Raw genomic sequence first — 11,876 nt, 5'->3', positions numbered from 1 at the left:
TAAAGAGGGTGTTTTTTTGCGTGTGATGCTTTTCCTATATGTATTTAACTGCAGAGGAAAGAAGGAGTTAAAAGCCGGGAAGGAAAAGAGGCACATATAGACTGCTGGCTCGTCAGGCTGACTCGAGGCGCGCACTATATGTTGCTCGTCGCGAGTAATTTGGGAGTTTGGGTAAAAAAAAAAAATCGACTCGGCAATTCCAAACGAGCTGGCTTTACGTGTGAAGCATGTCCGTAGGAATTAGGCGTCTTTCCCAACCATATATTATTTCCCCCGGAGTTGCGGCGGGAGCTGGTAAGGTGGGTTAACTCCAGCTCAAGTCTCCGTAAAGCGCAGAGCACTGATGACGTTGGGTTGGATGACCAATCGGGAGGCGCTGCCCTTTGGAGACAAACCATTTTACTTGTAGTGTCTGCACCAAGTCTGGAAGCAAGGGCTCAATTTTAACAGAATCCACCTTAAAATCTCTCCCTTAACTTATGCCTAGCTTCCGCCACTTCGAGTGAGAATATCACAGGACAAGGGGGGGGGGGGGGATAAAGACGCCTCTGGAAGAAAAAAAAAATCGGGTGTTAATAGGACAATATCTGTTCGCGGTGGAGAGGGGAGAGAGACAACAACACGGCGAGAGAGAGAAAACCGATTTGGTCTTGAGAGAGAGGGGGGTGAGTGCTCTCAAGGCAGAAAATTCGATGATGACCATGACTACGATGGCTGACGGTCTGGACGCTCAGGACTCGTCCAAGTCTGCTTTCATGGAGTTTGGGCAGCAGTCGCACTCACAGCAGAGCTCCCCGTCGATGGCCAGCGGCCACTACCCGCTGCACTGTCTCCACTCCGGCTCACACGCTCACCACCAGCACGACAACACCCCGTACCCGGGGACCAACACCTACAACAGGTCGTTACCCTACCCCTACGTGAGCCACCCGCACCACAGCCCCTACCTGCCGTCCTATCACAACAACACGGGAGGACAGACAAGGTTAGACGGCACAGGTAAGAGACCCCCTCTTCACCGGCCAAGCGGGGAAAATGCGCGGCGCCACGTCCGTCCCCCGGCGCCCGACGGTGCCATCAGCGCATGCCGTCGTTCAGCGCGGAGTGGCCCACGGTGGGGATGAAAACCTTTTCTCCCTGCCATGTGTTGGTGTCATGCCCCAAGTCGCTGCGCGGCCACTCCAAACTCGGGACGAGCGATCTGTCACGCGCAGGTGGGCGATTACATCGAAGGAAAATCGTGCGTGGATGGCACCGGGTAATTCGAGGTCCAGCCTACGACCCTCTCGAGCCTGTGCTGCTGTCCCGTTTAGCACTCCCCCTCCGCTCCCACAAAACCCGCTTCCATGCCCGGGTGGTGATCATCGCGACCGTGCAATCCTCACCAACTACTCGTGGAAATTAGGCAGCCCGCGCGCCTCGAATGTTGTAATTAGCATTTAATTGACATGTCATTACCAGCAATATCCTAAATATGACAGCATATGAGGATTGCGGCTGCCACGGCGCGTAAAGGGCAATGTGGGATGTCAACGTCTATCAGCCCGAATTTTCTTGTCTTTCTTTTTCTTTTTTGGACACTTTTCATTTCGGCGCCTCTGAATTTATCTACAGCTTTACAGATCTTTCGGCTGTTTGACTCGTCGGCATTTCTCTGCACACACACACACACACACACACACACACAAATAAAATAAATAAAAGTAAAAAATAACAAACAAACAACCAAACCGAATGCAGTCTCGCTATGGTTTTGAATAATGACATGGCTTGTTTTTGTTGCAGAGCAGCAGAAAACGACAGTGATTGAAAACGGGGAAATTCGCTTTAACGGGAAAGGCAAGAAGATTCGCAAACCCCGGACAATTTATTCCAGTTTGCAGCTTCAAGCACTGAACCACCGTTTCCAGCAAACACAGTACCTCGCTTTACCGGAGCGCGCCGAGCTGGCTGCCTCTCTAGGACTGACACAAACCCAGGTATGGGAGGAATATCCACTGCTCCACATTTTTACACAACCCCCTGGAAATGATCGTGTATATTATTCTGTCAATTATAACACAGTTTTAGACTTTATTGTTAGAATTATTTGGTTATGTGCTTTTCTTTTGGCAATGATATTTCTGGTCAGATCTAACGGTACAGTTTTGCAGAAATTGACCAGCCTCTTCACAACTGCGTGGGTCCCTTTCTAATCGCACGCACCCCTCTCGTCCTCTCCCGTAGGTAAAGATCTGGTTCCAGAACAAGAGGTCAAAGTTCAAGAAGCTGCTCAAGCAAGGCAGCAACCCGCACGAGAGCGACCCTATACCGGGCTCCATGTCCCTCTCCCCGCGCTCTCCGACCATCCCTCCAATATGGGACGTCTCCGCCTCTTCCAAAGGAGTAAACATGCCGGCCAACAGCTACATGCCCGGCTACTCTCACTGGTATTCCTCCCCACATCAAGATTCAATGCAGAGATAGACTGGTGAGGCGGGAAGGTCAGCGGGCTGTCTGGAGGCCTCGGGATCTCCGCCATGCAGTTTCCAACGTAGCCTACAATTTGTGTCATTGCAGAGACTGGATGCTGGAGAGGAGAAGAAAGGAAAAAAAAAAAAAAAAAAAAACCCTCCGCCGCTTCTCTGCTGACGGATAAAACGCAGCCGAGCCTCGGTGTGATGACACAAACAAGGGAACTATCCATTTCTTTTTTAACGTACATGGCTGTTCAGTGGGCTCGCATATTTGTTATGCTTTCATTCATGTCAACATCTGAACGTCAATATACCAAATATTATCAGTGACATTTTAGCCACTTTGGGCAAAGACTGCTTACACTCTCCGCGCGCTGTGGCGCCCAGAACCTGTCGCCATGGTGGACTCCTGACTGCTTTTTTTGGTTGTTTCTCCAACATGCAAAACCGAGCAATTGATCTGTCTGTAAATATAATCTGCGACTTTAGTTGTACATACACTTTTTATGTTTTGTCAGATTGAGTAAACCGTGACTCAAAACAGACGCCTGCTGTTGCATGATTTCCAAATATGAAAATCATTTTAGACTAGGCCTCCCCCACCCCAACCCCCACCCCAATTCTTAATATTGGGCCAACATCACATCATAACAGGCCTATTTCCCGTCTCGCTGGTTTGTACAAGCTTACAACAGACAATATGAACCTAAGTTAATGACAGAGAGCTCAGTGAAAAGCCCATTACACCGGAGTAAACATCTTAAATAAATCCAAAGCGCTCCGTGGCTGATGAAAAACGCTACACCATATAGATTTATCAAAGGCGCTCAACAGCAGAGGAAATTAACTTACCCTGCGCCGCTGCTGTCTACATTCACCTCGAGAGACATTTGCTCCAGGTCCAGCTTATTTTTTTTTCATTTCACCCTCAATTATTAGAAGTATTGACAAAATGTTTTCTCCCTTCTCTCCGTCCTAATGCGGGGCGTTAAATGCCAAGCTCCGCGGGATCGATGTTGAACAAAGCAGCCAGCTGCAGCGGCGTTCAATATGAAGGAGATATTTGGGACAATTTGTGGGTTTTTATCCAAGTGAGGCCTTTTTTTTCCCATTCTCATAAATGCAGGCATAATTAGGGTAATTTTTGATGTAGCCCGCTGATTACAGCGTTTTTACCGTCAAAGATAATTACCTGTAATTTTCTACCACTTTTAATACTAAAAGGCATCTTTATTTGGATTTGAGGTAGCACAGATGGAACAAAGGGGAAAATTATTCGGTTATTCATATACAAATTGCCGAGCAGAGTGAGCGCTCGGGATATTATCTGAAATTACAACGCTGAAAAGCTCAACGCAGCTGTCAAGTCGCGGATGTCCCACTGGCGCACATTCAGCCTACCTGGGCCCCCGGGCTGGGGCCTATCTGCTCCCTGGGCCCTGCGCAACCCGATCCGCGGGCTGCAGGGAGCCCCACGCAGCAGTCGCGTAAACATCAACAGGGCTCGTAAATACACACGGTCGGCTCCAAGAGCTGACAGGTCTCGCCACGTTTTGCAAGTGGACAACGGCCCCGATGAGCTAAATCAAAGAAGTCTGGGACAGGTAGATAGATAGATGTGATGGTGGTAAAGTGCAGCAGGGTGACAGAGACAGATATGGGGGTGGGGGGGGTGGGGGTGGGGGGCGCAGGGAAGGAGGGAGGGATGTGTCAGTTCTTGCGCTGTGGCTGATTCACTACAGCAGACTTCTTACATAAAAGCTCCCACAGCACCTGACAAGATTTCACACGACATCACCACACTGACTGTAGAGTCTAGCTCAACAGCGCAGGGACAAACCTCGTAAACCCCCCCCCCCCCCCAATTCCCAATATTCTCTCCAACAGACAGAAGAAAAAACGAGACAAGAAAAGAAATCAGATGTCAGGAAAATGCAAAATCTCCCCATTTCTCTGTTGATAGCCCCGACTAAAGCTCGGGACTCATTGAAGACTGGTCTCCAGTCCAGAGTGTCGTAGCCATCCTCCGAGATCAGGAATAGTCACCGGGCAGAAGATAGAAGACTAGACCTTACCTTGCTCCGCTTGTCTAACACAGACTAACGAGAAAAGCGCTGCACGATTTTACTGCTGGTGGTTGAATAAGCAAATCCAGGTGGGGAAGTGTTTGCACACCCCGGTAAGCTCTTATATATCGCCTGCAAAATTAGCTGTTATTACTGTCACTGTTTTGTGATGGCGAGCTTGAAAAAAAGCCCTCTGCAATCAAGAACCAAGCGCATCTTTGCAAATTATAGGTAATTGTCAATGTCCAGATTATGATAATGGAGGCCCTAATCCTGGAGAATAATTATTGTGGAGTGTTACAGTTGAAGCTGTCCAGTAAAGCTAACTGTCATTATTTAGACTCGATTTGCAAAACGGGGGGAAACTAGTTGAGTGGAAAATGTTCAGTTGGAAATAAACGGGGGCTCTCGATATAATGGCACCACTAGTGTGTGTGTGTGTGAGTGTGTGTGTGTGAGTGTGTGTGAGTGAGGGGGGGGGGGCGGCTGGCATACAGTAGTGGTGTGTGTGTGTGTGTGTGTGTGTGTGAGTGCATGATAGAGATGTAGGGGTCCATGTGTGCAAGTGTGCACGAGGTTGTGCGCGCGCCTGAGTGATCTTGAGCGCGTACACGTGCAACGTGAAAAATCTAAATCTCTCCAGTGACCTGCCCGCATGGTAATTACTGCACAGCGTTTAGTCTGAATCAGAAATTAGGCTCAAAACAACAACAACGACCACGGCAGGCAGCGTGGAGTTTTAGACTGAGCAGAGCATTTTTTCATAGTATTTTTGCTCCAATGTGTGTGTGTGTGTGTGTGTGTGTGTGTGTGTGTGTTTAAAGTGTATTCAGTGGGCCGCAATCAGGAAAAGGAAGAGGATTCTGTGTCAGGTGGAAACGGTAACATGCATGGGTCAGTGTGTGGGTCAGATGCAGCATTGTTTAGCGTGTTAGTGTGTGTGTTTGAGAGAGACAGAGAGAGGGAGGGAGGACTTTGTCCAATATTTCGTTTGTAAAAACAAACAAAAAACAAACAAAAAAAAAAAACTCCCTTACATGATTTCTGTGCATATTGCTGGGAAAATTCAATTCGACCAATTTTCAAATCCTCCAGTGTTTCTCTCAGTGGCACGGTTTGTTCAGCGGTTGTGCAGCAGCAATGCTGCTATTACTGCCCGCTAATAACATGCTGAAATTGTGGAGGGTTTTTCTTTCTTCCTTTCTTTCTTTCTATCTATCTTTCTTCCCTTTTTTTTTTTTTTTTTTTAATTTTTTACCCGGAAGGTGGGCTGCGGCCGGGACTGGCAGAGCTCTGGAGCCGGTCTACCCCCACAGGAATGCGGATTGTCTCAGATCTCCGTGCCGCCCCCCTCGCCTCCTCTCTGCCATTCAAAGCGCTTAATTGTAGGGGACACAAAGCGAGAGAGACTGCAGACTGTCTGCTGCAAGAAGCAGACATTTTCTTCGCAGACGAGCTGGAACCAGCTGAAAGGCTCAGTCACGTTCTCCACTAAAATACCATCGGAACGATAAAAAGGTGATCGTTCTGGTGGTGGTCGGAGTGAATAGTCAGTATAATAATAAGAGTAATTCAAGGATTTCAGGTAAATATGAGGATAAATAGGTAGCAAAATACTGGGAGATTATTCTAACAATTTGCGTTAATTTATAATTCACCATGAATCTGATTGTATTAAAAATTATTCTCCAGAGAGGTTCCTCCACTGACTTCCACAAACACTATATTAGTCTTTATGAAGATACGCTGCAGAAATCACAACAGTAATATTATGCGACAAATCAACACATTTCAAGAAGCACCAGTACTCAATTAAAGTAAATGTAATTATTGTGGTGGGATCACTGTGGTACATAGTAGCCATGTTTGTCTCAAGAAATATATTTACAACGACATTTTTTTGTCTGTTTGCACGGAAATTCTTATTCTTTTCCTTCCATGTGTAAAATCTGTAAATGCAGATTAAAATGGGCGAAGTTATTTTTCATTCCAATCTCCAAGACAATTATTAAGTTTGTCCGCGTAACACCTGCAGAAATAGAGGACACAGTCTTTAATAAAAAAAAAAAAAAAAGTAAAAATCCGAGAATAAATATAAATCGTGGCTGTTATGGCAAATGAAAACTACTAGGATTAGATTTGGGACATTTCCGATAGGTAATTCAAATCAATACCGAGCAGCTGCGATTTACAACCTCGTGTGGAAAATGTCACCTGAGGCTCACAAACATAATTCATGCCTGTGAGTCTCTGTCGTGAATTTCAGCGTAAATAACTGAGGGTTAAAATAACAAGAGACTGCAGCGAGGGCGGAAGTTTCAAAGTTCCATTGTCCATTTAAACGTTTAATAGTCTTCCAAAATGCAATAAATTACATGCACACATTTACACATTTTACACGTTTCTTCTATGACTGTCATCAAATACATTGCATATTCCTCTGAAATCTGAACACGAGTCCCGTAGAAGGAGAGAAAAAAAAAAAGAAAAAAAAAAAGGTTGGAAATAAACAACAGGGTTTTTTCAATATAACGTCCCCGCTCCAAGAGCCAACGAGTGCTGTATCGAGTTAGGGGTCTGCAGGTGGGAGGTCATGGAGCTGCCGGCTGAGGTGTACCATGACGCCGAGTTTTCCAAAAAGTTAGAAGCCGTCGTGTTGATGTTTTGTTGCTGTAGGCTGTGCGGCCTGGAGGGGCCCTGTGTGTCCCAAACGGCCGGGGACTGTGGAGAGTTGCACGCCATGGGGTCGCTGGAGCTCGGGCTGTGCTCCGGTGGGAGCTCGCCGTTTTTCATGATCTTCTTCATTTTTGATCTCCTGTTCTGGAACCAAATTTTGACCTGCGGAAGATCGAGAAACACGCCTGTCAATGTCTCATATTTAACCGCAGAGAGACAAAAGACTGAAGCGAGGCAAGGTGCGTGGAAGACGCACAAAAACAACGCTCGCCAAAATGGAAATTATTTCAATTAAGACCGTTTCAAACGCGACGTCCCCCGCATTTTCAAGTGAAAGCAGATTAAAATCGGATTTGATCTAGAAGCCCACCTGTGTTTGCGTGAGTCCCAGCGAGGCAGCCAGCTCGGCTCTCTCCGGCAGCGCCAGGTACTGAGTGTTCTGAAACCGCCTCTGCAGGGCGGCCAGCTGGAAGCTGGAGTAGATTGTCCGGGGCTTTCTCACTTTCTTCGGCTTGCCGTTCACCATCCGCACCTCGGGCTCGCTGATCTCTTTTTCTGCCGAAACGATCAGAACAGGAATAAGCGTATGCTCCCATTAGGAACTGTAGTGTCTTTTAAATGTCTTTTTTTTTCTTTTTCTGGGCTGTCACCTATATCCCTTTAAACTCATGTAAATCCAATTTTATAAACCAAATTAATTCCAGACTGGCAAAAAGGGAAAGTACATGTATTCTCACAATATTTCAAAATCACCACGAAGCACGTGGTTTCAAATCAAAAACAAATTCCTCTTTATTCCTTATTTAGTCCTTTAGCTTCAGATGTCATATGCCTGGATTTCTTTATGCAGAAACAAGCATTAACAGTCTGAAATAAATCAGAGAAATAATAAAACACGATAGAAATGAGACTTTACGTTTTTAAAACTAAGTAACTAGATTACCAACTAGAAGTCTGCTCTTATAATGAAAAGTCTGCGGGCCCGTACCTTGTGGACTCGGCTGGGCTTGCACTCTGCTGTAAGTCCCGGCGTACTGGTGGTAGGCGGGAGTCGTGTACGAGCTGTAGTCGGTGTAGGGTTTTGTCGAGTAATTTCCAGCGGATGCGTTTACACCCGGGTACTGGTACTGGTAGGCATTGAGAGGCTTCCCGTACGAGGCGGAGCTGGGCGAGCAGTAGCCGTGGGTGACTCCACCGGCGGGACTGTAGTAGCCAGAATCCGTGGCGGTGGACTCCGGTAAAGTGGGAGATTCCTGAGACGGATGGTGCATGGTGGCGAGTTGAAAGGAGCTCTGGAAGTCTGCGGGTTTCACACTCGGGATCCTCCGGTCGAATACTCCAGTCATACTTCGAGGGCGAACGCGTGGGGTTGTTTTATTTAATTAACAAAAACAAAAACAAAGCAAAAGGGGGGAAAAAAAAAAAAAAAAAAGAGGCAGTCTGACTCCAAAGTGGTGTAAAAACTACACTGGCATTGTCGAAGGGCTCTCGGGCCGTCGGGCTCTGGTGAAGACTGCAGCCAGCCCCGCAGCAAAGACTTGGTTAAATCCTAAATCGCGCTCTTACGCACTGCAGGGAGGATCTGGTTCCATTGGCCAAGGCGCACACAGACACAGCTACACCCAATTCAGTCAGCCAGCTTTCTTACAGGGGGGGAAGCACCCGGGCTATGTGGCTGCATTGTTGTGTTTTTTATTCTATCAATCAATGGGAGCAATTAAAGTGTTGGCCGTGTCGCCGGTCGACGTTTTCAGAAGGTTGAATTAGAGGGGACAAAGCCTCGCTACCAAAAAGGCCTGCTGTGTTAGGATTGACCGATTATTACGACCGTCTTCATCATTCTTTATTCATGCATTTTTTATTAAAGCAGACTCAGCGGTAATCTATTAAGTTAAAATAGCCTCAAAACGGCAAAATGAAGGCAAAATAGCCTCAAAATGATAGCGCGGAATCCAACGTTGCAACACCTTAGAGAGAAATAAAGCATGAAACCTTAGGTTGATCATTGAGCTCATTAGTTGTTATTTACTATTTTAAAAGACACTTGGGCTAAACCTGGTGAAATATTGGATATAGCCCAATTCCTGAAAATGTAGTCTTTTATCTACATGTCCAGTATATGCAAAATATTGTCAGCATATCCAATATATTTAACGTGCTATATATAATATATTCCATAAATAACAATCCCAGAAAAAAAAAAAATCAAATCCGTGCCAATTGTTCTTTGATTGACAATGTATAACAATGCCAATGTTGACCAGCTTCTCCCAACAGGATCATCAAAGATTCATCTTATCTCATCTCAAAACCTGGTGCCGAGCTCGCAGAATCAAAAATCAATGCGCGGCATCTCTACCCATTCAGCGGTGAGCAGCGCCGACCAGTGGGCAAACCGAGGAGCCGCACGCCGAGCTCACTCCGGGGGCAAACCCACAAAGACACTCGGTATTTCGACGAGGAAAGACGGAGGATGAATCAATGTTCACTGTTCAAATGCAAGTGAAACACGAACTGAAATGAACAAGTCAAACTGTCCAAAAGGATTTAGGGCAACAGGTGTGAGGATAGAAATCACCATTACTGGTTACACTTTATTTAGTATGACATTCCATTGCCAGTATCATGCATTATCATGTATTATCATACACAGGATCCACTGGATCCACTATTCCACTGTCATATTCTCAGTGAACGGCAAAAGGAAGTACTGTATAAGACTGCAGGAGAGCAGTCTGTACACTTCTACTACAGCTACAGATAGACAGAACCGTGGAAGTCAAGAGTAGATCTGGAGGACCAAAAAGACTGTCTGATAAATCTTCATGTCTGCTGGGCAGAAAGGCAAAGCAAAAGCCCCATATGACTGCAATGGAGCTGCAGGAAGGTTTAGCTGACACGGGAGCGGTGGTGCACCCTTCAACTGTGCAGAGTTGATGCACAAACAAGGTCGACACGGAAGCGTCATCGGAGGGACACCTTACTTTGACCTCATCACAACAGTCAACATCAGTCCAGTAGACAAAGCAACATCTGGATAAGACAGAGTCATTTTGGAAAAAAATGCTGTGGACAGATGAAGTTAAAACCGAGCTCTCTGGACGCAATCGCCAAAGGTGTGTTTGGAGGAAAACTGGAGCAGTATTTGATGAAAAGAACACCTTGCCAACAGTTAAGCATTGGAGTAGATATATTATTCTTTTGGGTTGTGAGTCGACACGTGGCACAGGAAATATTGCACATAGAGAGGGAGGAACGGATTCCACTAAACATCAGCAAATTCCAGATGCAAATGTTCTGCAGTCTGTCAAGAAAGTGAAAGTGAAAAGAGGCTGGCTTCTACAACGGGACAATGACCCAAGGCAGGTCTCAAACCCACCGTGAACTGCCACAAGAAACACAATCTGAAGCTTTTGGAGTGGTCCCTTGAGTTGTGCATCACTGAAAATCTGTGCGTAAAGGACAGCCTAAAAATGTCTCAGAAAACTGGAGTTGACCTGCAGGAAGACTCGGTGAAAACTCCTCAATCAACACTAGAAAGACTCTTGGCTGCTACAAAAACCGTTTGCAAGCTGTGATATCTGCCAAAGGGGGGTTTACTAAGTACTGACTTAGACTGGCTTAGACTTTTGCACAGGCCACAATTACTGTTAATATTTTTTCTTTTTTTTAAACTCATGAAATAAAACGTATCAGTGCATTAACGTTTGAAGAAAAGCCATTTCATGTCTATTGCTGCTGTTGTATTTACTTTTTTCACATCAAAACTCAACAAATATGGAATTTTCCCAATGGTATAATAATAACAATAATAATTTGAGTGTTTTTCTACTTCTTGAAGCCGACAATGAATCTCGACAAACTAGTCTGCCTTGTTGAACCTCCCGTACACGTTGTTTTTCTCATATCAACAGCTGACCTAGTAACTAGACTTAGGTGTAGTTTACCTCCTTTGGCACCCCGGAAATACTTCCCCCACCGAGTCCACGAATTTCTTCCTGTGTTTGCTTGTTGACAAGTTTTTGACCAACTCGGTTTGCGGTTCATATTTTTCTTAAACCGGGACGGTATTGTTAGCCACGTGATATAGCGTTATATATAACCATATTTTAAAAAATACATTTAATCAAGTAAACTACCTTTGCTGTGGTTATTCGATTTGAAACGGGGTCAAGGCTGAGAACGCGCAGCGTGCGTCTGACATCACTGAAGAGATTAACAAACAAGATAATTCCCCTCCTGTTCACATCAGTAGAAATTTAAAAGATGTCCTCTAGAGCGATAAAAGAGTGTTTAAGGCGTGTGCAACTTTTTAAAATTAGATCTCTGGTTAACAGGTTAATATATTTAATATGTCAGAAAAGTCCCAATTTATTTTGTAAATACTTTGTACAAATAACAGTAAATGTGGTGTCTGTTATTTTTTTTTCTTTAACATACAATGGGGCACAAAAGACTGACACTACTTTCCAGTTCAACTAAAAGGGGAAAGTGGTCTCCCTTTAAGTGTCATGCTTTGTTAGATGTCACGGATATTAGCTTTTCAACACCTAAAAAATTAAAATTATTGCGCTTTTGGGATAAATACACTGTTTGTAAAATAGGAGTACAATAACTATGTATAAATATGAAGGTTTAGGCTGCTTAACGGGCTGTGACCAAGGGCGGAAGTAAATTG

The 11,876-nt window shown here is 45.3% G+C and overlaps 2 protein-coding genes across 4 annotated transcripts; one reads left to right on the top strand and one right to left on the bottom strand.

Annotated features, from left to right (window-relative positions):
* Positions 1 to 692: 692 nt before the first annotated feature.
* On the top strand, positions 693 to 2,466 carry dlx6a (distal-less homeobox 6a). The gene is made up of 3 exons (XM_040122266.1): positions 693 to 999; positions 1,786 to 1,979; positions 2,227 to 2,466. The coding sequence occupies exons 1-3, from the start codon at positions 693 to 695 to the stop codon at positions 2,464 to 2,466; spliced, it is 741 nt and encodes a 246-aa protein (XP_039978200.1).
* Positions 2,467 to 6,866: 4,400 nt separating this feature from the next.
* On the bottom strand, positions 6,867 to 11,413 carry dlx5a (distal-less homeobox 5a). 3 transcript variants are annotated; one of them, XM_040120949.1, is made up of 4 exons: positions 11,146 to 11,413; positions 8,187 to 8,545; positions 7,569 to 7,753; positions 6,867 to 7,360 (listed from the first exon to the last, which is right to left on the bottom strand). In XM_040120949.1, the coding sequence occupies exons 2-4, from the start codon at positions 8,542 to 8,544 to the stop codon at positions 7,046 to 7,048; spliced, it is 858 nt and encodes a 285-aa protein (XP_039976883.1). In that variant the 5' UTR covers position 8,545; positions 11,146 to 11,413; the 3' UTR covers positions 6,867 to 7,045. The 3 variants fall into 3 exon arrangements, with proteins under 3 accessions (XP_039976883.1, XP_039976884.1, XP_039976882.1); XM_040120950.1 differs by having other exon boundaries at positions 11,338 to 11,412; XM_040120948.1 differs by lacking the exon at positions 11,146 to 11,413 and having other exon boundaries at positions 8,187 to 8,621.
* Between the last annotated feature and the right edge of the window lie 463 nt (positions 11,414 to 11,876).

The sequence above is a fragment of the Xiphias gladius genome, chromosome 24 (genome assembly GCF_016859285.1).
Source record: "Xiphias gladius isolate SHS-SW01 ecotype Sanya breed wild chromosome 24, ASM1685928v1, whole genome shotgun sequence".
NCBI classification, from domain to species: Eukaryota; Metazoa; Chordata; class Actinopteri; order Istiophoriformes; family Xiphiidae; genus Xiphias; species Xiphias gladius.
The sequence above is the reverse complement of the archived record's forward strand: the minus strand, read 5'-3'. Positions and strand labels throughout refer to the sequence as shown.

Bases quoted from the DNA above. Each gene is read 5' to 3' on its own strand.
- dlx6a (XM_040122266.1), top strand. From the start codon at position 693: ATGATGACCATGACTACGATGGCTGACGGTCTGGACGCTCAGGACTCG. The intron at 1,000-1,785 runs GTAAGAGACCCC...TTTTTGTTGCAG, and splicing joins GACAAGGTTAGACGGCACAG to AGCAGCAGAAAACGACAGTG. The intron at 1,980-2,226 runs GTATGGGAGGAA...CCTCTCCCGTAG, and splicing joins TAGGACTGACACAAACCCAG to GTAAAGATCTGGTTCCAGAA.
- dlx5a (XM_040120949.1), bottom strand. From the start codon at position 8,544: ATGACTGGAGTATTCGACCGGAGGATCCCGAGTGTGAAACCCGCAGAC. The intron at 7,754-8,186 runs GTACGGGCCCGC...TCGTTTCGGCAG, and splicing joins AGCCCAGCCGAGTCCACAAG to AAAAAGAGATCAGCGAGCCC. The intron at 7,361-7,568 runs GTGGGCTTCTAG...GATCTTCCGCAG, and splicing joins TGGGACTCACGCAAACACAG to GTCAAAATTTGGTTCCAGAA.